Consider the following 24,612-nt stretch of genomic DNA (forward strand, 5'->3'; position numbering starts at 1 on the left):
TTTTTTTACCTTTACTCCTGGCAGAAAAGTCGACCCATGGAAGCTGAATTCTGATTAGACAATCCAAAGACAGAGTTAAATAAATGAAGACAATTTAGTTTTAGAATTGAGGTGTTGCTTGTGATCCAGCAGAGAGGCTCTTGTTGGCCTTGACCGCCCGCCCGCCCGCCCGCCACTTCTCTCTCCATGAGCTTCTTTTTTTTTTTTTCTTTTTAATTTTGCTGCTAATTTTCAGGCCTGTGCTTTGGTGTCTAGCTAAATGAAAGGGTGTTGATGATCTGTTGAGACACGCACGCACGTGAGACATTTCCTTTGTTTTGCTTCACTGTTGCGTTGTCACCTTCTTTTTTAAAATGTCTCCCTCCGCCTTGCTTTGGCCGAAAGGGAACGTGAACCGTTTGGCCTTCTGCGACCAGCTTTATTGTTTGCCAAGTGCCATTGTTTGTTGCTGTTGTGTGATGAGCTGAAGAGTGGACAAGGAGGAGGAGGCGGCAGAGGAGCGTCTCCTCCAGCGTATGTTGCCACAGTAACGGCGCCCCCTTTAAATCCTGCCGGTATCGGGACGCCGCCTGCCCCCAATCCATGCACGAGCCAAAAGACGCACACAGAGCAGAAAAATGAAGGTGGCGGAAAGGGCCGACTCGCCTGTCTTGCGTCTACATGGCTGAACGCAGCCCTGACGGATGGCGGAAAGGGGCTGCGAGCGGCTACAAAGTACAGTAGCCTTCCCCTGAGCTGAGCCGACGCTCTTTGCCCGCCAGAAGTCCCGTCAAACGCGGTGCCAAGACGCCGCTCCCCCATTGGGTCTCCCGCCTGAGCGGCCATTCAAGCTCGGCTCCCGTTGGCCGGATCGCGACGGCGCGCCCACATATTTGTGGAGGGCGGCGGGTTCAACCACTTAATTAGCGGGAGTGCTCTCCTCTTTAAAACGTTTGCCCTTGGCAGCTTTTTATGTGCCACAGGATGACAAAAGGGCACCGAGCTTTCCCCCCTTTTAACGACACGGTGCCGTTTTGCCTTTCAATTTGGTGATTAGGGCCGCCGCTGCCGTTTTTGGTGACTTTTATGGAAGTCCATTTAGCCGCACAGAGCTTGCGACAAGATGGCGCGGACGTTCAAACGGACAGCCCCACGGCCTTCGTCAATTCACGAAAAAAGCTGACTACGATTTTTTTTTTCTCTCAAGGTGACCCAAAATAAAAAGCACACCATGACTTCCTAGAGATTCATTAAAGCGGGCTAGTGATTACCAGTCCGTTTCACATAACAGGGAAAGGGTTCTCCTCGGGACCCGTGCGGCGGCATCTTCCACGTCAAATCTTGGACCCTCTTGAGAAGAAAGAGAAGCGGCATCAATAATAAATCCACATCAAACGTTGGGATTGGGCAAATAAACATGGTTTTTTTTTGCCTCCAGAGGTGACGAAAAGCATGCAAGCAACGAGCGCTGAGTTTAACGTGATTATTGAAGCACATTACGGCATTAACAAAAGGGGCCTTCATAAGAGAAGTTAGTCATACCTAAATTGGCCACACGAGTGTCACCAATGTATGAATTCTTCCCTGACAGAGAGCGATAAAAATGGAAGGAAAAAAAGCATGTTTTCCGCATGTGACGGTGGCGGCGGCCACGGATCATACTCCAGCGAGGACTGCGGGCAGGAAGGAAACGGAGCGCTGCAGCCAAGTGGAGATGTGGCACAAAGGGACCGGCGGCGGCGGCGGCGGTGAGGTAAGCCAACGTTAGCGACCTGACTGTGTTTTGCCACCAAAATTCTACTTTCGGACATTTTTGGACTGCATCTTTGCGAAGAATGGAGGCTATGTTCCCCTTCAAAGATCACGAAAATGCCAAAGGCACCTTTTACAATGCAGTGGGGGATTTGATGTCACCCACTAGTGGCTCGGCATACACATTACATCATTTTAGCTTTTTCTTTTTTGTGTGTATGTGTAGTTTGCAGTCTAGTCTTTATGTACAAAGTGAAAAAGGCAAATAAAACCATGATTAAGCCTACATTATGATATCCTCACCACATAATGCTGGCACAACAGCAACAAGCCCAAAGACCCCTCCCTCCATGTATGTTTATTTATTTCTATTTGGTGCGGACGCGCTAACAATGCGCCTTGTCTCAATGCTTTCAATCCGCCCGCACCTTTGACACATATCGGCCAGGCCACATTTGGTGCGCATACACAACATTAAAAGAGAGAGAGAGCGCGAGAGTCGGGGGGGGGGATCCCTGAGGACGACCAATGGCTGCAGAGATGCTGGAAGGGAAAGGTGGAAACGGCCAGGGAGGGGGTGGGTGAGTGGGTTGGTCGGCTGAAGAGAGAGAGAGAGAGGTATAGAAAGGGAGATGCTGCAGTCCCGTCCACTCACATCTCACTCCACCCAGCGTCAGAAGGGCGAGCGAGCGAGCGAGGGAGGGTGACGGACGCGCGCGCCCAGCACTATGTGCGCGCCCACGGGAGGGGCCGACAGAAAATGGCGAGCCTGTGCAAGCGGCAGCAATGCACACTAGAGAGGCGCGGCTTTCGGCAGGAGCTTGACTCGTGGAGGCACAAACTCATTCACTGTGTAGGTAAGCTCGCTTGAAATCGCGCGCGCGCGCGTGAGAGAAAGCGACTCCGAATAGCTGTCATAATTGTTTTTATTGACGTGGAGGCTCAAGAACTTGTTTCGTGCGCGTGTGGTGCTGTCGTCAAGCGCTCGATTCTTTTTCCCCGTGTTCACTTGATTTATTTGATATTTTATTCTTACGCGTTCCGCTGTTTATTTATCGTAGCGTCACGTGCTCTCACGGAGCCGCGCCTTAGCCAATCAGCGTGGACACTGTTCCCTCGTGCCCGCGCCGCGGCCGGGCTTTTGGGTAACAGGGAGGAGGACGTGCGCGCTCCCGATCTCCAAACATGACCCCCCCCCCCTCAGTCTCTGGGCTCTTCTTAATAGCGTTTGGGAGGCGCATTGCTGCATCGGGGAACGTCGAGAGATGCTCGCTTTCAAGTGTTCCTTTCTTATTGTTGTTGTCGTATGTATTGTTTTGATTTTGGATCTGCCGGCCGGCCAGCCAGCCAGCCGGCCAGCCAGCCAGCCCCTTTGCCGGTCCTCCGCCCTCCCCCGCCCGCCCGCCCGCCCGCAGCCTCCATTTCTGGTGTATTTCATTAGCTGTCGTTTTAATCCGGTTACATGCAGCCGTCCCGATGTTATGTCAAGATTATCGTCCACTCCACCGGTGATCCCGCGACCTCGCCGGCCTAATCCGCCTTTTACGGCGTCCCCAAGTGGGAAGCGGGAGTGCAGCCCAGCCAGCCCAGCGCAGCGCAGGTGGCGTTGCTGGGGATCGACACCAGTTGTTTTTCTTTTCTCTTTTCCTTTTGGAGCAGTAGTGTCCAGATGTTGCGCATGGAAGCGTCACCTACTTAGTGACCGTTCAGCCCCTTCTTCTTCTTCTTCTTCCCATCTGATTTTTAGCCAGCAAAGCTCCCTGTGAGAGGATGAGGAGGGAGTGATCTCTGTGAAGAGCCTCGCTTTAATTCCTCATCAATGCGCAGCTGACTGAATGCATGTAGTCCCTGTATGGAAGGCACGTTAGGAAAACCTCTGTCAGTGTCAACATGTTTGATCATCTCCATCCTTTTGTATGTGTTGGTTTGGACGTAGCTTCAGTCTGTCTGTAACGGCAAAGCGGCGAGCCGACCGGCGCTTTCTTATCTTGTCATTTGTAATTGCACACGAAATGAGCTCTTTATCGGTCCGTTTGTCTGTACCTCTTTGCAATAGATAGCGGAAGATGCCAAGCTAGCTAGTCTCCTCCATTCCTGCTCAGCGCGGCAATTTCCGCGCCGGGCCAAAGAATCGCCGCCCTGCGCCTGGCCGGGCATCTGACGTGAAAACTGTGCCAAACAAATCCTGCAAGTGAGTGGCGGCGGCGGCAGCAACCCTGACGGGGAAAAGCTTATGGTCACTTCTTTGGTCAGCTGTGCTGATTCTTAGATGCGTATCAAGTGTCCCATCTGTCGAAGCTCAGCTAAGCTTTCGTCTTTGTATGCTACGCTAGCTAGTAGCTAGCTGCAAAGCTACCACACACTCCACTCTCCATTGGTTGAAATGATTCCAGTTTTCAATCATGTCGCTCGACCTATCGGGGTACAAGAAAGAGGCAGGTGTGAGCCACATCTTGGTTTGGAAGCGCTTTCTTTTCTGGGCTCACGCACGGCAGGTTCACCTTTTCCCTTCCGCTTTGCTTTTCTTTCTTTTTGTCTTCTTATCTATGAATTGTGACTTGTTTGAGGGCTAATTAGCGGCCAGGCGCAGGCTCACGTGGACTCCGGCGATGAGCGCTAAAGTGCTAGCGTGTTAGCTCGAGTGGGATCCTTGGACAAACGGACGCGAGGCTTCTCAGTCTCTTGACTTGTTGTAAATTAGCATGAAAGGATTTTCACTTGGTTGGTCAAATTGTCACGCTGCTGCTATTCTTCTTCTTCTTCTTCCAATTATCGATGACTGTAACTGTTTCAAAGTGAAACACTCTTTGTCCTGGAGGACGGGCAAACGTCACAGCGAGCCAAACGGGAATGCCTTGGCTTGCACTCGTATGTCCAGGCCTGATGAAATGGTGCTGCCGTATTGCTGTGCTTCAATTCACTTTTTGCTTTCCTTCCTCGCCCCTCTCTCAAGTACTTTCAACGCAACAAATGCACGTTGTAAACTTGGAACTGCATCTTAACTCCTGCCAACTTGTGTGCGTGCGTGCGTGCGTGCGTGATTGGCAGATTGTCTTTCAATTGTTTTTTTTTTTGTTTTTTTTTTTTAGATCCTCAACACCTCCACATCTCCTCACGCTGAATTAAACAGTCATTTCACGCCTTGTGTGTGCGTGTGAACTGCGCACACACACTTAGCGTAACGTATTAGCAGATAAGACGGCAGCTAAATGTCATCCAGAGCATGCTATGTTAATCATGAAGCAAAGTGGCAGAAAGAGGGAAATTGGATGGCTTCATTTGTGTGTGTCATGAGCTAACCGTCTGGCTTGAGTGGAATGGATGGAGACAAAAGCCCCAAAGTCACTCCCTTCAAGGTCCATCCCTCAGTTGCAGTACAAATGCTATCGGGAGGGAGGTCTTGGAAGATCAAGTGCCTAGCATGCTAGTCAATGCTAGCTCTTCTTTGCATCTTGTTTTATAGGAAGCTACATGAATGACGTTGTACTTTTTGTGCTATTATCGGATTGTGCGTGGTGGCTAGCTTTCTTTATTTTATGGAAGACGAATGAATCTTCTGTTTTTGTAGTTTTGCTCTCGCCGGCCAAGCTGCTCGTTCCGACTTTTGTAAGCTAACGCCCTAGCTATGGCACTAACTCGGCATTCCGTTAGTCATCTGCGGCCGTGTCCTAATTGGTAGGCCGGTTCCTCCCTCCAAAGGCTGCGTGACATAACTACCCGCACACCTGGACCAGATTGACACAGCCTTGGAATTTGAACATGAAAATCTGGCCTTTGTTTCCATGGAGACGAGCTACTTTGGAGCGCACCTTTGTAGCTGACATTGCTCCGCCCTTTGCCCGTCCTCCAGGATGCAGCCTCCACGTTGGGACACAGTTTGTGTGTTGTTCTTAGAACATGATGACTTTTTCCGTATTTGTCGTTGTGAGTCTTGTGTCAGGTAACATGTTAGTTTCAGGTTCTGCAAGCTAGCATGCTAACTAGCAGTAACAAAGCTTTACAGTTGATGCAAGACTTTGATATTGGGCCCCCCCCCCCGCCCGTTCCATCAGCTCACTAGCCAGTTTGAGGTCTGGACTAAGTAGTATGCTAACACAGCTTCGATGAGAGCAAATTTCCATCTTCTCCAATGGCACAAATGGCGGATTTGTTTGATCGCACTGTTGTGCATCCCCCATGTCGTTAACGGGATACAATTTGGCCCGCCTCCCATGCTTTCCATCGAAATGCACAGATGGAGCCATCCCCACCCCCCACACCTCCACATCGGCAGCCACCCTCTCATCTGCTTCCGTCTTTGAAAAAACAAAACAAAAATGTCCACGGTGAATGAATTAGAGTGGGAGGTCTCTACACTGTAAATCTTTGCACTGACTGCTCATTACATATACACACACACACACGCATATATATATCTATATATACCATAAAAATTCATATAAATTATAATCATGTAAATGAATAAACAAATAATAAGCCACATGCTACAGAGCGTAAGCTAATTCCTGGCTTCCTTATCATTTGTCTGCCCCAAATCTATGTAAGGCGTGGGCACACGTGTGTGCGCTTCTTTTGTTTAGCGAGTTGTGTGAACCCTGCCTGCGTTTGGTTGGCTTCTTCTTTGGACATTGACACCTTGTGAGCTCATGCGAAGTTGGAAGTATTTTGACTAAACACACACACAAAGGCACACACACAAAGGCACACAATGCACAAAATGTTGACTCGCGCCCGCCCAGGTTTTTGCTTCATTCCTTTTTAACATAAAGGCCTTCTTTGTATGGAGGGTCATATTTGAGCTGCTTTTTTTCTCCTCAGCGCTTGATCATTGTCATGAAGCGTGTGCGTGCGTGCGAAAACCAGTTTGGGACACAGTGTACAATCCAAAGTGTGAGTGTGTTTTGTCTCTTGCGGTTTGTAGATTGCGTTAACGTCGGGAAGGATTTGGTCAAGAATGTGCGCTATGCCACCAAACGGGCCGGGGATTTCTGATCTTTGTTTCAGATTGTCCGACCGATTGAATGATAAGAATACGTACATGGCGACAAAGACATCCCGCATGCAAGGTGGTGTGCACCTTCAAATAGGTTCAAGTCAATGCAACTGCACAAATGTTTCAAATGTGGCAAAAGTCTCTGGCTTCGGCCCGCTCCTCCCCTCTCGTCCCGCTTCCTTGCGCTTGTCCTCCGCGGCCAAGCGGAGCGAAAATTGACCGTTAATGAAATTACAGGCGGCGTCACCCGGATGTCTGTGAACAATTAATGAATATTAAGAGGCGGTGCGTCGTGCGCTAAGCAGACAATAATGACAAGAACGGAGCTGAGTTAAAGGGACAGGCCTGGACCCTGGTCCTCAACCCTGGCTTGCAACCAGGGGGCTTTGTTTGCTTGTGGAAAGTTCAAGAAAATACCTCCGCACCTTGCATCTTGATGCATTTGAGCAAACGCCACCAAATGTTGCAACGTCAACAAAGCACGTGTGGCTAGTTTGCGGTGGATCGAGATCTGCTCCAGATTGTCCGTTCTATCACGTGTACACACACGTCCATGCACGCTTCAGACACCCGCATCTGTGTCCAAAAGCATCATTTGTTTGATCCAGATTGGACGTTGGGACGCAATGTCAACTTGGCACATTGAGTCGCTTCCAAATTTCCTCACTGGGTTTCTCTCCGTCGTCACCGCTTGTTCATTTGTGGTAGTCGTGTTGCAAAGTGAAGATGCAAGAATGAAAAAACAAGCGTGTCACTGTCATGTTTAAAAATGGCGTTCACTTTGCTAGCAAAACGTTCCAAAAGGAAAAGCAGGTGTTCAAAAAATGCTTTTGTTGTGTACCACCACCATTGTTCTGATCTTCAGCTAATTAAACACTATGTCAAGCGCGCACGACACCAAGCCGAGGTGCTAATGGAACCGTATGGAGGCTGTCAATCAAACCATCACAAAGCAGTGTTATGGTATTCAAGTTTTTTTTTTCAAAATGAGAAATGCCAGTCTTTATTTGGCCACAAAGTGGGGTTTTTATTCAATCCAATCCGGAGCCGATTGAAACGACATGAAATGTAATCGGCGGCGACCATTTGCGGGGCCACGCTAGTTGCATTGTTGCGGATGGACGCAAACCAACGCGGCCAAGAGCTTGTTAGCAAACCCGCTCCACTTGCTCTCACGTCGTGGCGGCTCCCAACAGAGTGCGACGCCTTGGCTCTCCTGCCGCCGATGGTGTTCACGCTCTCGGATTGAAACATCAAACGGCTGGTAATGAGTGCAAAGTGCCGCCGCTGGTGGATGACTCCCAATATTGACTCTTCCTGACAGTCATTATCTTATGGCTCTCTTAAAGAACAATCGTAGCCTCAACCCGCCTTTCCAATGCCTTTCCATGATGCTACACGCACAAAGCAGATCGGGCCGGGATTCGAATACAAGTTTCTCTCGCTCTCTCTCTCTCTTTCTCTCTCTCACAGATTGTGTTTTGTTGCTGTCATAGTTGGATTCAACCAGTTGTGGCTTAAGGCGAGTTTCCACTTGATTACGACTGCAAGGCTTTTTTTTTGGCTATTGTGTTAGCTGATTGCTAATGTCACCTAAAATGTGACATTGATCTACTTTAACCGTACTTACACTGCAAAAATAAAGTCCTCGGTATATAAAATCCGAACGAATAATAATTATCAATAAATGAAATCTGGACTTTCAAAGTTTGTTGGACGGACGTCTTTGACATTTTGATTGCGCTCATGCACAGTGCGTGCGTGCGTGTGCACGTTTGTGCAGCTGCAGACGCTCTCAGCACTTAATTGACGCGTGGGCGCAGCCGCCGTACGTATTTTCTCGTTGCCGTCAAATGTGGCCCTTTTTATTTTTAACATAAACGCCTCCTCCGACATCGAATGTCAGCCACCGCATGCCTTGGCTTGGCTTGGCTTGGCTGCGCGTCTTCATTCGTGCTTGACGATTTTTGTTTTTCCCAAAATTGTGAGTCTGTCAGATTTGTAGCTTTATGAAGAGGAGGGCGAGTTTGAATCCTAAATTGTTTTTTGCGCCGAGTTGAGCGCAAGTGAAGGCGGGATGAGCGTGAAAGTCAACTTTCAACAAACAATGTGTGCTGCTCGAGTGTGTCTTCTGTCACGAGAGGATTTTGACTTCCATCAGCCTTTTTTCCCCAGCTGTTGCGTGTAACGTGTTCTCTGCGCTACTTGAAGACGCTCTCGCGCTACAATGGCCGCCGCGTGCCGCATGCCGCACCGCGCCGCGTCCCTCGCCTCGCCTCGCCTCTGCTCGTCATTTGGAGAGAGCGCATCAAGCCCAAATGTTCACTTCACCCTGACCTTAAGCCCCTCCTCCTCGTTGTTGCGCATGGAAGCTGAAATAAGAATCAGGCGCGTCCGCCTTGAAAATGTGTCTTTCTTATCTCTGAGGTGTGTCTCACGCACTCTTTGGACCTGACTGACACCTTTGGACCTCTCGCACAAACACTCCCATGCGTGTGTGGCGCTGCAGTGAAGAGAACATTCCTCCGAATTACGGCTAATAAATATGTCCTATTCATGCAGGCAGCCTCCTCTGCTCCTCCTGCGTGTCAATATTATTAGACTGGAGAGAGCCTCCCCCACTCCTACAAGCCTGCGCGCTTCATCGCACACACACATGCAGCAGCAAATTAAAAGTAGAGCAGACCTTTGATTTTCCGAAAGGGAAATATTTATGACTAGTTCTATGCGCGGGCGGGCGCGCGTCTTTGTCTATGTGGGTCTGGGTCAGTGATATGTCAGACATTGTTCTGGGCATGCTCCCTGAAGGCGTGTACCGTGTGTGGGTGTGTACTGTGTGTACTGTGTACTGTGTGTGTGTGTGTGTGTGTATCACGTGCCCCATTAAACTCAGTAAATTACTCAAGCCTCCAAAATGTCTTCCGCGGTCCCGCTGACAAGCTGCTTGTACGTTACTAAAGCAAAAAAGAAAGCAGGCAATATTTGGAAGAGCGAGATCCCAACGTAGGTAGGCACTTGTTTGCCAACATTCAAAAAAGACTGTTTGGCCAGTCAGTGCAATTCGTTTTGGGATCATGCTCAGAATTCGACGCAATGAAATGAATGGAAATGTCTGTTCCGCACCAAATCAACTCCAACTTTTTCCCCCAAAGAATTAAAACAGCACTATATGCTCTCGTTCGCGCTTTCTAAAAACATGGAGCAGTGACAGTCCTGTTAAGACGAACTAAACCTGTTTGTGTCGCATGATTGACTCATTGTGGCTCCTCCTGACGTGTGTGTGACTTGGCCTTTGGGGGGCAGCCGTGCAGTCAAAAGCGGAGAAGAGTTTCATAACTGCCAGCGCCGGCCGCTGCTGTCATTAATTTTGGTCATTTTGCGTTGCGTCTGATATGCTCTGTCTACACGTGTTGCCGCACACATTGTGTCGCCGCGGCTATCCATGCACTCTTTGCTTTTCAGTTATGTGTTAGCATTAAGCTAACGACGGGCCGTTGTAATTCTTCATTTAGTTTAACATTTTGCGCTGCAACAGCTCGAAGCCTCGGTTTTAGTTGATGTTTTTGAGGGGGGGGGGGGCTGTAATTGAGAAGTGGCTTTTGGATTTATTTCATTGGGGGAATCTTGGTTTCCCCCCCCAAAAAATAATGATATGTAAGCGCATCACGTTCTTCTCTGCATATTTGATCTTGGTCTGTTTCCATGCTGCCATCTGGCCGCCACCAAGCGCGCTGCGCTGCCCGTGAGCGAACTGCCCGTGAGCGGTGCGTGCGTGTGCGTAGTCGCAGCAGTGGGGTGCAGCGACGCTTTTGCATATCGGTCAGAATTGACTTGCCTAATGTCCAAATGAGTCCAAGACATCCTCCGAGAAGACAAAGAAAAAGAACATTGTGCGCTTCTTTGTCCTCCGCCTGCAGCTCTGCTTCATGTGAACATCATATGATAAGCGGAGCGCGTGCACGCGCACACACACACACGCACGTCTGTCCAAAATATGTCTTTGATTTAGCAGCTCGGGGCCCCCTGACCTCGTTAGCTCACCCTCATTTCAGAAAATCCGCCTGCACAGCTGGCTGACAGCAGCCAGTGAAAAAACACCTTCAATTAAAATACAGAATAAAAAAAACACACACCAAGAGCATCCAATGACATGATGAAAATATGGCCCATAGTAGCATTAAACAAATGCCCCAAAAGCCATAGAGTGACCGCACTTAAGACAAACCTGCAAATAAGCAGTCTTAAATATGTTCAAAAAGTCATGACAAGACGGCTATCAAACACATATTGAAACAAAAGGGACCCACATTCATATGTATAGAACATGCTTCAAAACATACGCAAGGATCAAAAGTGAAAAATAAAAAAGCTCAACACAAAAGCCATTCGAAAAGATGGACAAAAACAAAATGTGAACAATCCAAATATGCGCCTGCCAAAAATGCCCCAAATTCAACACACCATAAGCAGAAAAGAAGAATGGGAGAAGTTTTGCATATTGACCATACGTGGGCTTTTATTTTGACTGCTTTATTTCATCTTCTTTGGTTCTGTGGGAGTCAGTGGTCACCCTGCATGCATGCTCTTCTTAGCCCTTTGTGCGTGCGCCTTTGTTGTTGCCGTGCGCTCTCGCGTACCTCTGTCTACGTGCGTGCGTGCGTGGCCTTTGTGCCACAGATCGGAACATGTGGACTGGCGGCGGGAAAATGCCTGGTTTCCGTGACGACGGGAAGCTGCAGAAGGAACAGATGATGAAAGCCGACGAGGGCGGTGTCAACGTGATCCAGACCGGGAGGGAGGGAGGAAGGGAGACTTGCAAGTTGTGGCAAACTTTGACTTTGAGATATCCAAAACTACATCTATCTTCCAAAATGAGCCTAAAAATGGCCGCTCCCACCTCCTGATGTCATCAAGTGGAACTGGCTTTTCCCAAAACATCAGGGAGCATCAAAACAAAACTTGTTTTGTGGCTCTATTGACGAATTTCATGCGGCCAAGTGAAATGGGCATCAGCAATAGTGTGGGGGGCGCCCAGCCCCTTTTCTTCTCGCGTGCGTTCTCCTTTGTCTCATCCCGAGGTTTGAAATCCCGGCAGGAATTTACCCACGTGCCCCGGCGGGAGCTTTGACCCGACGTCCCAGAAGCTCGCGCGACTGACTCTCTTAGGTTCCGTATGGGTAAAGAAGAAATGTCTCTTTTCTTCTTCTTTGGCATCAATGGCACATGTCAACATTGTAGGGATGAACTGTACCTTCAATTTGGTCTCTCTATTTGGAGTGAAAATGATAATAACAAAGAAAATCATTGGATAAAAAGTAGTCGTCAAATCGTCATCTTTCCATTTTGCCTGACACAACAGGAGCAAAATCCTCTCTTTTGTATTTGAAAGGGTCAAGTTTTTTGAAATTGACAAAATAGGTTATGTTTGTGAAAGCCATCTGCATATGTTTTCGTCTGGCCTTAGCTGGCTGGCGGTCTTCTCACCTCTGCCTCTAATCAGGAGCTTTAAAGAGCGAAGGCCCCACCCAGGGCGTGGCCGCCGTGTTAGGTGGCCGAGGTCCTGCCTGCACAAATTGGATTTTGTACTATCCACTCGCTCAGCGTGCCTGCTGTTTGCATGGCTTGCCGTGTGTCACTTGTTTGAAGGTTTTTAATGAGCCCAACATTGCAAAGAGTATTGAAGAATTTTGTCAACAAACAATTCAGCACCATCAAAGGATACGAAATCTACAAAATGTGTTTTTTGTCTGCAAAATATGCGAGCGGCGAGAATGCGAGAAGCGCGTCAACCTGCTGCTCACCTGGGTCAAAGTACTTGTCGGCCAAAGGGAAAAGGCAAGGTCGCCCGCCCGCCGCTTTAGCTTCGGCTATAGAAATGCTTTTGCGTTTTTCATTTGGCGTCTTTTCATTGGAATCATCTGTTCTGCCGCCTGAATGCAATTTGAAGAAGGTCGTCGCAAGAAAAAGAATACAAAAAATGTTACCTTGCTCTCCGGGCGCCTCGCGAGCTCGTTCTCCTTTGAGACTCTTCAACGAGTCTCGCGGCCAGCGCAGCCACGCCACGCCACGCCACGCCACGGCCGCCTCCACCCTTTGGTGCTTCCTTTTCTTCTTCATTTTTTTTTTTCGGTGCAACCTTGACGCCATTTGACTTGCGAGTCCCGTGCTCTTGTTTGTCGTTTGAAGTTCTTGCTAGCATTTAGCGCTAGTATTTAGCATTAAGATGGCTTGCGTTGCTGAATGACGTGAGCATTTGGGGTGAGGTTACCATTTTGCATTTGTTGCCATTTAGTGGTCTTTGCTGCTATTGTGAGGTTAGCGTGCCGAACAACAGTTTGATGGACGCATTCAGCACTGTTTGGCGTTTCACCGTTTTCTTGTTGAATGGCAGTTGGCTAAACTAGCACTAGCTAAGGAACAATTATCTATATGCCGTATTTTATTTTGACCCAGTGACAATGGTGTGACATTAGCGTTCAGCACTATTTTGTCAACACTGGATGTCGCCTCGGTAGCACGTAATCAACAGTGAAATTGGGGGGGGAAGCTGCCAAGCTAGCACCAGAGACATCGCTGGGATTTCTTTTGAATAATCATGAGCAAAATTAGCCATCACTTAATCTTCTTCCTAAATTAATTGGCACCGAATGAAAGAATGCACGTGTTAAAGCCGCCCACTTGAGCTCCCCACCGCTACACCCACCTCGCTGCTAATTGCTATCAATTAGCTTCTCATTAGCACGTTCGCGCGCACGATGGGCACGTCGGTTTGGGAGGTTTAGTGGCGGTTAGCGCTGGGCGGCCTCCTTCCCGGTCCTCACCGCATAATTATCTCATTAGCGCAATGATTTCGCTCAAATGACCAGCAGCTGTGTGTGTGTGTGTGTGTGTGTGTGTGTGTGCGTGCGCGTGCTTGTGTGTGTTGTGTGAGTGTGTGTGTGTGTTGATTTTCCGTCTTTTACGAGGCACAATCCTATTTTGCTGATGAACGACAGTAGCATGACATGAAGTCATAACAGATGACAGTTGAGCGCTCTTTTGTTACGGAACAACAGTGGCATAACATTGTGATTCAACGCTATTTTGGCGCTATTGAACACTGATCGACACACACGTGACGTAAGGACTATTTTGATGTCGTGTCACACCGGCATCTGGTGTTATTGTGTTGTCCGACGACATTCATCTGATGTTAGCATTCAGCGATTATTTGTTGCAGAAAACCAAACGTGTGACGTTAGCGCCTTTTGGCCTTTATCGCAGTAGCGTCAAGCATTGAACAGTATTCTGTCTGTGAAAAACAGTATTGAACATTTTCTTTTCGGTAGTGCGATGTTAGCGTCACACACCTTTTTGTTTCTGTAGCATCGACAACGGCAAAGTTAGCATTATTTGCTTTCCTATTGACAATAATAGTGTCATGCTGCAATAGCATCTAGCATTGTTTTGTTGCTCAACCAAAGCATATCTCGTATCCATTTCCCACTCGTTTGCGGCCGATTGTTTAATTCTTTGTTGCGGTTGCTGCTGTGTTGCCGTGGTAACGCCACATAAGGCAACACCAAATTGTGCTGCTCGTGAGGGGCGTGGTCTTGAATTACTGAGTCGATTTGCACAATTGATCGCAAACGGCCCACTGAGTGTTTGATTGCAATTCTGAGTGTGTGTGTCTGTCTGTCAGCCTCCTTTGAGCTCATCCTGCTTTTTGTCTTGAGAGAAAAAGATGAGATGAGATTAGGGATTTGGTTCACTCACAAACACACACCTGACACCTACATCCACAAAAAACATAGGTCCCCCCCAAAAAAACAAATGAAAAAAATCTGCATTTGTTCAGCACAGATGTTATCGTTTTGTTCCATTTTATGGTCTTGAGTGTCTTGAAAGTACAATATGTTTCAGTACACAGCAAAGGTTGTGCGTCTAACGTAAATGATTATGTCTGTGTATGTTCTTCTGTGGGTTTTTAGCTTGTTTTTTTATCTTTTTATTCTATTTATTTTTTATCGCATGCGCGGATCGGTTGGCACTTTTTGAATTTCGTTGTGCATGTGACAATGGCAAATAAAGATCTATTCTATTCTATTCTGTTCTGTTCATGTGCACGGAACGACGCTTAGTGCCCCGGAACACACATTCCAAACGATAGGAGGACTCGCGCAGCAAATGATTCTGCTGCTTCTTTCCGCTTCAAGCAGCTATGGAAGCGCAAACGTACGTGCCAAGGAACAGCGCGTCAGCTGACGCCACATGTGGCGTGGCCGTGTCATTAGCAATTTGGACGGCGTTATTGTCGCACATGTTTTTCCAATGTTGCGGTTCGAATCGGGCACAAAGGTCGCCCTGTGATCCGTCGGTCGGGTCGGCTAAATAAAAGCAGCTTGGGGCTAGCGCGTCCAGCCCAATTTGATGCCGACTTCCCTTGAACGGGTTTTGTGCCTTGATCCCCCCCCTAAAAGGATGCTAATGCTAACAGCTAAACGAGGCATGTCAATAATGAATGAAGCTGAATGGACGTCAAGTGCGGTTGCGACCTAAGCTCAGCCCGCTCTCCAGCCCTAATGAGCTATGGATTGGCCGAGAACGAGGCTTGGGTCATGCTGAATTATGAATGCTCACGCTGCGCTATATTTAGCTGTCGTTCCCTAGTCACAAGAAACGTCAACATTCCGGACTCTTCCTCCATACATACACACGAGGCTTCCTCACTTGGAACTCTTGAGAAACGCCGCTGTTTTGTTTTTTTCTTAACTCTTGGGCTTATTTCACTCCCTTTCGTGTGAAGAATAATGCCGACGTCAACATCATTACGTCTTTGCGATAGTCCGTCCATTCAGCTTTTTACTTGAAAAACGAGGAGCCCAACCTGAGTTTTAGAGTCAAGCTTCAGTTTTGCTACTTAGTTACAAGGAGTATTTATATCCTTGTTCATTGCTTAGTGACACTCAATGCACATAGTGGCGTGGAAAAACACAACAGTGCCATCGTCTTCCGCTACAAATGAAGAAGTGCTCTGCTAACATACGTACCTGTGTGTGGGCGTGCATGCGTCTACATGCCTACGTACGTGCGTGCGTGCGTGCTTCCGTGGATGTTTTTGTGGATTTGGGTTGCGTCTACAAGCTTCCGTGGATGTTTTTGTGGATTTGGGTTGCGTCTACATGCTTCCATGTATGCTTTTGTGGATTTGAGTGGCGTCTACATGCGTTGTGTGACTTGTCAGTCCCTCCATGCATGTGGAAAATGGCTCCCTGTGTGTGTGTGTGTGTGTGTATGTGTGTGTGTGTGTGCGTGTGTGCGTGTGCATGTTACGTTGCTGTTGGACTGTGAAGTGAGAGGAAGTGACAGCTTTGTGTTAGTGAGCACACACACACACACACACACACGTACATATGTACATATGTATTGTATGTACGCACATGCAATATAGATGGTATACGTCTATACTGTATATATGTTTATTTATATGTATATATATACACACACACACACACACACACACAGGCACTGTGTGTCACCGTGTGTGTGTGTGTGTGTGTGTGTGTGTGTGTGTGTGTGTTTGTGCGCATACGTACGTGCGTGACCTACATTGGTAATCTTTTTTTGCCTGTGGCTGGCTGTTATCTCATCTGGCCAATCCCATCTCCTAATAATATCCGTATTGTCTCTTCCGTGGATTACAGTTGATGCAAATGATTTTTGTTTTTTGAACATCCGAGCGTAAAAACAAGTCGCGAAGCGTCGTTCATAGCCAAGAGCCGTTGCCAAATGAGCCAAAGCGACACACTTTGCCTTGCTCGCTGAGAGAGAGAGAGAGAGAAATGTCAGGCTTTTGGTTGCCCCGATGATGTGGTTTGTTGTATTTGTGAGCATCGTAAAGGAAGAGATTTTGTTCATTAGCGAGAAACAAACTGCGTGCGTGCGTGCGTGCCATATGAACCTTTTTGCATTTCAACACATGCGTCTTTGTTTGCCTCTGCTTTCATTTCGATATGGTGGAGGCGGCTGGGTGGGGGAGGGGAGGGGAGAATCAATCGTGGGAGGTGTAGGTGGATTTTTTGGGGGGCGGGGGTGCCATCTTATGTATTTATGTCGGACCGTATGCGGTCGCTAGGCAACTGTGACAGCAAGGTGTTTACACTTAATAAAATGGGAGTGACTTTAGCGCACTAGTGTCCTAGCGCTAAAGAGAAGAAAGACTGCGTGCATGTGTGTGTGTGTGTCTAGTAATTGGCGCAAACACTCGTTTGCGCTCGCTCTGTCAGTCTGCGTTGACACGATGGTGCAGTCTGTGTTTTATCATGATTGCGAGTTTTCATGAACCACACAAGGACTTTGGATACACACGCGCACGCGCGCACACACACACCTAGTATATATAAGGTGTTGATTCCCAGACGAGAAAGTGTTTCTTTCTCAAGTGTGATTTTAGCTGCGGTCACATGATTGCCAATGTGGACGTTAACGCGATCTCTCGTTTTGTCGGCAGGGTTCGAAAGCATCCTGGAAGGCTTGTTTGGGCCGGGAGTAGTCCAAGATAGCCCCTTTTCCCAAGGTAACGCACGCACGCACGCACGCACGCACATGCCGCCGTTTGCTTTGTACTGACGGATGAGTCCACTTGTCCATTTGTGAAGGGATTCTGGAGGACAAAAGGCGCTCCTCGTCGCCGTTCCTTTTCTTGACACGTCTCCCTTTCTTAACGTGTCAAGAAAAGGAACGGCGAGAAACGGACAAACTCGGTGTTTGGACGGAGGAAGCGCCATCCTAAGCGCTCCAATGGCCATGTTCATCTCTCAACTGATGATCCAAGGACAAATCGTGCCTCTTGTTGCAAACTCGTGTGCCGTAAAGCTTTTCCCAAAAAAGCACATAAAAAAAAACGGTTGGAAACAAAGCGATGTATGTTTTGCAGATTGCGAGCCAGAGGAAGTGTCTGACTGGTCCTTTGATGACAACTGTCTCTTCTGCTGCCTGCGAGTTGATAAAGTCAAGGTAAGGCCGAGGGAGCTTCTTGTCATTGCTCCAAACGTTTTGCCGTCTTTGGATGGAGCTAATAGAGAAGCTGGCAGATTAGCAGTCCACACTTCAATTCCTTTATGCCTGTTCAAATAACAATCATCTCTCAATTAGCATGTTAGCTTTGAGCATCTCGGCACGCCGCCGTTGCTAAGCTACTTAGCTGGACGTCCAGGCCCCAAAGTAAGACAGTTTAGCCGTGAGCAGATTGGAGCTCGAAAATTGCACAAATGTGCTCTTTCACTTTTTCATTTGTATTTTGACAAAACGTGAAAATATGTCAGCATCTTAGCTTTTGCGCCGTTTGCCGGGCGGGGTGGGGTGGCTGCCGCTTGCTTCCTTTGAGGGAGGGAGGGAGGGAGGCTTAAGACGAGTACAATGGTGGAGCGGGCCTTGTTCTCCGACGTGACCCCGCTCTGACCTCCCAGGTTAGCCATCTGCCTCCTAAAAATCTCCTCCAAATCAAAACCTCCCTCCCTTTTGTCCTACCCATCTGTCCCGCAAAGAAGCGTTTTTTCCTCTCTTTATCAAAGGCAATTCGCACGGATCGTAAAAGGAAGATGGAAATCGATGTCAAAAAATAAGAGCCCTGTGGCGGCCGGGAGAGAAGCACAAATAAAGCAGCAGCAGCAGCAGCAGCGAGGCATTCTCGTCTTTCTGCGTTTTGTTTTGCGCCAAGGATTATTGATTGATCGATTGGAAGGCCGATGCCCAATAGAGAGCCAGGCACTTCAATTACAGCCGCTCGTTTTCTTGCAGCGTTAATGAGTGCGCGCGCATGCTGACAGTGTGTCTTCCTTGGCCAAAGGAGCATACTTGGTGAGTGAGGGAACCAAATCAATTTTGGATTCAAACAAATCATATCAATCTCCAAGTAATCGGATCCCAATTCATACAAGTAGTCATACAATGACGCTCATTGTTGTCTACAAAGTCAAAGTTGAACAGGAAGTCGGCCATCTTTTCTCCAAAGAGCCACTTTGCAGGCACCAGGAAAGTTGATCATAAGAATGATACTAAACCCGCCAAAAGGAGCTCCGAACAGAAGCTCAGTTGGCCAACGCAAGCGGGGAAGCGCTCGCTAGCTAGCTACAACGGTGCCTGGCTTTTTCCCGCAGGATCACCGCGCCGACGACACGGTCGCCGGCGACGGCCGGCCGCCGGCGGAGGGCGACCACGCAAAACGGGAAGAGAGCCGCCTGGGCCGGCTGGAGAGACAAGCGCAAGACTTCCTCAATGCTGTGTTTCACAGGAAAGGTACGCACCAACGTCAATGTCCTTCCTTCCTTCCTTCCTTCCTTCCTTCCTTCCTTCCTTCCTTCCTCCCTCCCTCCCTCCCTCCCTCCTTCCTTCCCTCCTTCCTACCTCCCTCCCTCCCTCCCTCCTTCCTTCCCTCCTTCCTACCTTCCTTCCTTCCACTGGGAAATGAAGCCACACCATCCCATTTCAGGAGTGCCAATCATTTTGCCTCCCGTGTGGAGATGATTAAAATTCCATTTTTAATACCTTTCTCCAAATTTAGATTTTCACTTTTGGGGGTGAGCGACTCATCTGAATGTTTGACTCGCTCCCAAGTCACGTACCAGTCTATATATTTTTTTCTCTTCCCCCCTCCTCCACACAGATGAAGCGCTTTGCCTGCAGGTAGACGTAATTAAAGTAAATTGTTTTAAGTGGGCCACGCGAGCCACCCGCCTGCCCCACTTTCCTGAGCCCGACGGTACTTTTTGCCAATGCCAAGCGTGCGTGTTGACTTTTGAAGACGCTATTGAGCCAGATGGGACGTGACTTTGTACGTTGCTTTTGCGGTTGAATCAAAGCGGCCGGCCGGCGCTGGAATGAGATGGACGGCGACAATGAACATCCATTTTGGAAATAGAAAATATCTGCGTTGAGCAATGACGACGAGTCATCGTTCCGACACAACGTTGGCGGGCGGCAAAAGAGGATTTATTTATGTATTTATTTCTTTGGCGGCCCCCCCGCGTCGTGGCCGCCTGCTGTGAAATAAAGGGATTAAAATGAATTTGCTTCAACAAACCAGGGCGATTATTCATCTGGACGGGCGGCGGGCCGGATGTCCCAAAGTGGCTTTGCCTTTGACAGCCGCCGGACGGCGTGTTGCCGTGCGCACGCTGTATTTGTGTGCAAAGGTTTGGCACATGGCATTGTTACGGCGTGAAAGCCAAACTCATTTGAGTTTGATTTGAAACCGAGAAGTGGCGCTCGCTAATCTGGTGTCAAGGGCGGGATTAGAGGCTCTCGCTGCTGATTTTTGGGATTATTTCAGGATCACACCAGGATTATGAGCGCGGGATTCGGCTCACGCTGCCACGTCAACATCTCGCAATGTAAAATACGATTGCTTGCTTGCTTCATGACCAATAGTCCCTTGGTTCTTTTCAGACCTCCCAAGTTTGTCGGACCCCCACATTCCTCTAGTGGCTCGTGAGATCATGCAGCGAATGATCCGCCAGTTTGCCGCCGAATATACCTCAAAAAGCACTCAGGACGCTCCGCTGCCGCCCAACGGAGCCATGAAGGACCAAAGCCTGCCGCCCTGCTCGCCGGCGCCCGGCTCGCCACCCTCGCCCGCCTCCTGCTCCTCGCCGTCGCCTTGCCTCAGCCCCCCCGGCAGCGAGGGGCCAGCTGCCGCCGCCGCCGCCGCCTCTGCACAGAACCCCGTCCTCAGCAAGCTGCTCATGGCCGACCAGGACGGCCCGCTGGACCTCACCGTCAAGAAGAACCCGGCCGAGAGCGACGCGCCCGCCCAGCAAGGTGAGATGCAATCAAAGTGCCACGCTGCATTTTGGGATGGTGCCAGAACCTTCCTCGCTCCCTCCCTCATGTGTGTGCAGCTGAAAATGAAAAAGTACAAAATGAATTTAAAGAGGACAAGAGAGAGGAGCAAAGTCACCCTCCCCACGAGGGGTGTGACCGCCGCCCGCCCTGGTTAAGATTTTAAGAGCGGCTTTTAGGAAGCGGCTTAGCTTAGCGCGCCGTAAGCTTCCTCCATTTCAAAAGAAGAAATATTTGGGCTTTTTGCGTCCAACCTCCCGCTGGCAGGAAGCTTTCAATTAAACATCATATCAAATCATTCTTAATTCCATATTGGTATTTGATGTTAATGCCAATAAAGTTATTAGGCGTAATGGGAGCCCCAGAAGTTGGATCTCATGGAGGAAGAATCCACATAACTGTGATTGATGTTTTATTTGCGCCACAATGTTAATCCTTTACTTTGTCATTCCAGTACCACCTTAGCTTTTCTCCTTTTTTTTTGTGTGTGGCCGTGATTAAATGCTAAAAGCTGAGCCTGAAGCTTAGCGTTAGCTAGCGTAGCATGGCGTACGTAGCGTAGCGTCTCGGTGTCCCATTAAAGGGTCGGTCGGTTGCTTGCTGGCCGGTCAGCGGGGTCAGCTGCACTTTAGGGATTACCAAAGACACAAAGCCCAACAGCTCGCTCTGCTCAATCGATGATGCATCATCGCAGCACTCAAACAGCAAATATTAGCTCTTTTTTAATCACGCTAAATGTTTTCATGCCATTGTTATTTTGTTGGTGATAACGGAACACATTTGTAGCCTTTGAAATGATTTCATTCATTTCCGGTCTGACTTTGTGATTGCCATCGAAAAAAGGAAATCATCATGTTTGAAGTCACCACTGCTAACTTAATGGTTTCCGCCCCCAAAAGGTTACAACAGCAATGATGTGCCTCATTTTTGCATCGATTGATCCATAGATTTGCAGCTAAAGTTTCTTTGAATTTTCAAAGCGTGTCGATTGATTGATTGATGGATGGATTGAGTGATTGAGCGAGCGAGCGAGTGATTGATTGAGGGCCGCTGACTAATGCTGCCTATTATGGAGCGGTCCCCGCTAATGAGCTGCCAAGACATTAGCGGTGGCGGCGGTGGCGAGCTAAAAGGCCGCAGCTGGAAAGGCTTTGGCCCTCGCAGCAGGATTTCAAAGTTATCCTAGCAACTTGAAAAAAACACTTTCATCATCTTCCAGAAAGCCATGCCCGTGTTGAGAAGGAACAAATGGAGTTTTTGCTGTCGGGAGAAACCAGAATAGAAAAGAACAATTCCAAAGTTTAATATTAGGGAAAAATATGTCCGCGAGATGGTTTTATTGATTGATTTTTTTGATTTCTTTTTCAGATGGAGTTTTGGATCTTTCCACCAGGAAGAACCAGAATGACAAGCAAGGCTTCTCTTTGTCAGAGCACGGACTCAAAGGGTAACGCAGGCACGCACACACACACACATGCACACACACACACACACACATACACACACGCCTCACCCGTCCGTCGCTCTGACAATTTGAAATCAGGACCGAAGCAAATGAAATTTGGCTTTTGAATTTTTGCCTTTCCAATGGGGCCTTGAAGGCCACCGAGGGAGACAGTGCTCGCCGTTCACAATTGTAAACAAGCGTTTGGCTCGCAGATTTCAAATCCAGGTTAGGCTTTCAGGCCTGGATTAAGGAACAATTTGTTGTTGTTTGGGGTCACGGCCGAGGTTTCAAAGCCGCTGGGAGGCTTCCCAGCAAGGCTAGCGGACTAAAAAGTCAACTTTAGGCTTTCACTAGAAGTTGATGGATGCGCTCAGGCTCACCGTGGAGATTGCAAACGCCAGCCGACTAGCGGGATGGGGGAGGTGCCTCTCCAATCTCAGAACAGGAATCTGGATCCAGCCCGAGGGCTGTTGGGTTCCCCCTAAGGCAGCGAGCCCCAGTGGGACTCTCTAATGATAGGCTCATGAAATATTCACCTGTGGATGAATAGGCTCCTCCCTCAGCAGCTCGATTGTTTTTGTCTGAATCGACATTAGCATTAGCAATACCATCTTCCCACTTCTATCTATCTATCTATCTATCTATCTATCTATCTATCTATCTATCTATCTATCTATCTATCTATCTATCTATCTATCTATCTATCTATCTATCTATCTATCTATCTATCTATCTATCTATCTATCTATCTATCTATCTATCTATCTATCCATCCATCCATCCATCCATCTATATCCATCCATCTCCATGTATATGTTCTATATGATGAGCAAACGTCTCCTTTTCTACTGGAGCCCGGTCGGAGCTGGCTCTGTCGCCATCTCATCAGATAATGCCTCAGCGTATGCTGCTATGGCCTTCCTCTTCTCCTTCCTCATCCTCTTCTTCTATACTTTTTTTTTTTTCTTCCTTCTTATGCTGTTGCCATGGCAACCGGCCCTCACTTAAGCAGAAGGACTTTGCATCTTTCATCTGGCCGCCGACACATTTACATGCCGCCGCCGCCGCAATGCTGTCTCTTCATTTGACATTCGATTGAAAACGATGGACAAAAGTATTGGGACCGAAACTGACAGCTTTGGCTCTGTCTATCTGACAAATTGCCAGAAGTGTCCAGGAGTTCCAAAGCCACAATTGTTGCTTCTTTCCTGACTTGAGAGTCTTTGATTCTTTTTCCTTCAGTATGGTAGAAAGTCACCATTTTGCTGGGTGTGACCGGTTGTTTTCGTGCACGCAGGCACCCGCCGGCCAAGGCGGACCATCGGGCCGTGGCGGAAGCCAACGAGGAAGACGGCGCGCCGCCGGCGCCGTGCTTTCGAGACGGCTTCGGGGACGACGGCTCCTTCAAGCCGCCGCTGGCCCGCTCGCTGCGCATCAAGGAGGAGTTGCTTAGCCAGAAGCACCGCCTCCTGGGCCAGCCCGCCGCGCTGTCGTTGGCCAGCCTGGAGTCGTCGGCCGCTCTCCTCAATCACGGTCAGTCGCACTCCCTGCTGGGCCAGAAGGGCTCCTCGTCGTCCTTCTGGGGCAGCAAGGCCCACCTGGAGAGTCTGATGAAGCTGAAGCAGGCCAGCCCCGGGGACCTCAAAGACCTGCCTACCTTTCTGGAGAACCATCACAAGCACCACGGAGCCTTCTCGTTCAAGAATTCTCTGCTTCAACACCACCACAATCCCGTCTCCAAGACCCAGCATCACCGTCACCACCATCACGCCAAACGGGACCACTCGCCTCCGGTGGACCTCAAGATCCCGCAGGTTCGAGGCATGGATCTCTCTTGGGACTCCCCGGCTTCGGAGCTGTACGCTTTCGGTGGACCCGGCGGCGGCGGCGGCAACGGAGGACTCGGCGAGAACGCCTTGAGCCGGAAGCTGAGGGCCATCCTGCCCAAGCAGAACCGGCGGGGCGGGAGCTTGGGAAGCCTGCTGGACGGCGCGGCGGAATACTGGGCCGCCGACTTGGAGCACTCGGCCTCCGGGCCGGCCTACCCCACCTCGGACGCGGAGGGGGACCCCAACTCCAAGCAGCCGCGGAAGAAACGCGGTCGCTATCGGCAGTACAACAGCGAGATCCTGGAGGAGGCCATCGCTGTGGTGATGAGCGGCAAAATGAGCGTCTCCAAGGCGCAGAACATGTACGGCATCCCGCACAGCACCCTGGAGTACAAAGTCAAGGAGCGCATGGGTACCCTGAAGAACCCCCCAAAGAAGAAGCTCAAGCTGATGATGAAGACGGAGGCGGCCGGCCCGGAGTTCCCCGCCACCGACGCGGACAATCCGCCCGCCGACGAGGCCGGGCCCGCCGAGCTCAAGGCGGACGTGGAGGAGGAGATAGAACCCGTCCAATAAAAGCCACCTGCGGAACCACCGGGCTTCTTCACGTGTGCCAATTTCCTTTGCGGTATCCGGGCCGAGCACAAACGCAGGGATGGAAAGCGAGACGGGTTGTCGGAGACCCCAAGCATTTTGAACAATTTGATGACAATTCCTCGAGATGGTGGGGGCTGCAATTTTGGAAATAGCGCTCGCTCAAACACCTTTCCGTTGGCCTTCAGGTCCACTCAGTC

General features: G+C 49.2%; 1 protein-coding gene across 1 annotated transcript; it reads left to right on the plus strand.

Annotated features, from left to right (window-relative positions):
• The first annotated feature begins 2,349 nt into the window (after window positions 1-2,349).
• lcor (ligand dependent nuclear receptor corepressor) lies at window positions 2,350-24,474 on the plus strand. Its single transcript, XM_037248275.1, has 7 exons — window positions 2,350-2,588; window positions 17,214-17,279; window positions 17,640-17,719; window positions 18,862-19,000; window positions 20,150-20,521; window positions 21,911-21,989; window positions 23,287-24,474. The coding sequence occupies exons 1-7, from the start codon at window positions 2,492-2,494 to the stop codon at window positions 24,392-24,394; spliced, it is 1,941 nt and encodes a 646-aa protein (XP_037104170.1). The 5' UTR covers window positions 2,350-2,491; the 3' UTR covers window positions 24,395-24,474.
• The last annotated feature ends 138 nt before the right edge of the window (window positions 24,475-24,612 follow it).

Source organism: Syngnathus acus, chromosome 1 (genome assembly GCF_901709675.1).
Source record: "Syngnathus acus chromosome 1, fSynAcu1.2, whole genome shotgun sequence".
Lineage (NCBI taxonomy): Eukaryota > Metazoa > Chordata > Actinopteri > Syngnathiformes > Syngnathidae > Syngnathus > Syngnathus acus.

Bases quoted from the DNA above. Each gene is read 5' to 3' on its own strand.
- lcor (XM_037248275.1), top strand. From the start codon at position 2,492: ATGGCGAGCCTGTGCAAGCGGCAGCAATGCACACTAGAGAGGCGCGGC. The intron at 2,589-17,213 runs GTAAGCTCGCTT...TTTTGTCGGCAG, and splicing joins CAAACTCATTCACTGTGTAG to GGTTCGAAAGCATCCTGGAA. The intron at 19,001-20,149 runs GTACGCACCAAC...GGTTCTTTTCAG, and splicing joins TGCTGTGTTTCACAGGAAAG to ACCTCCCAAGTTTGTCGGAC.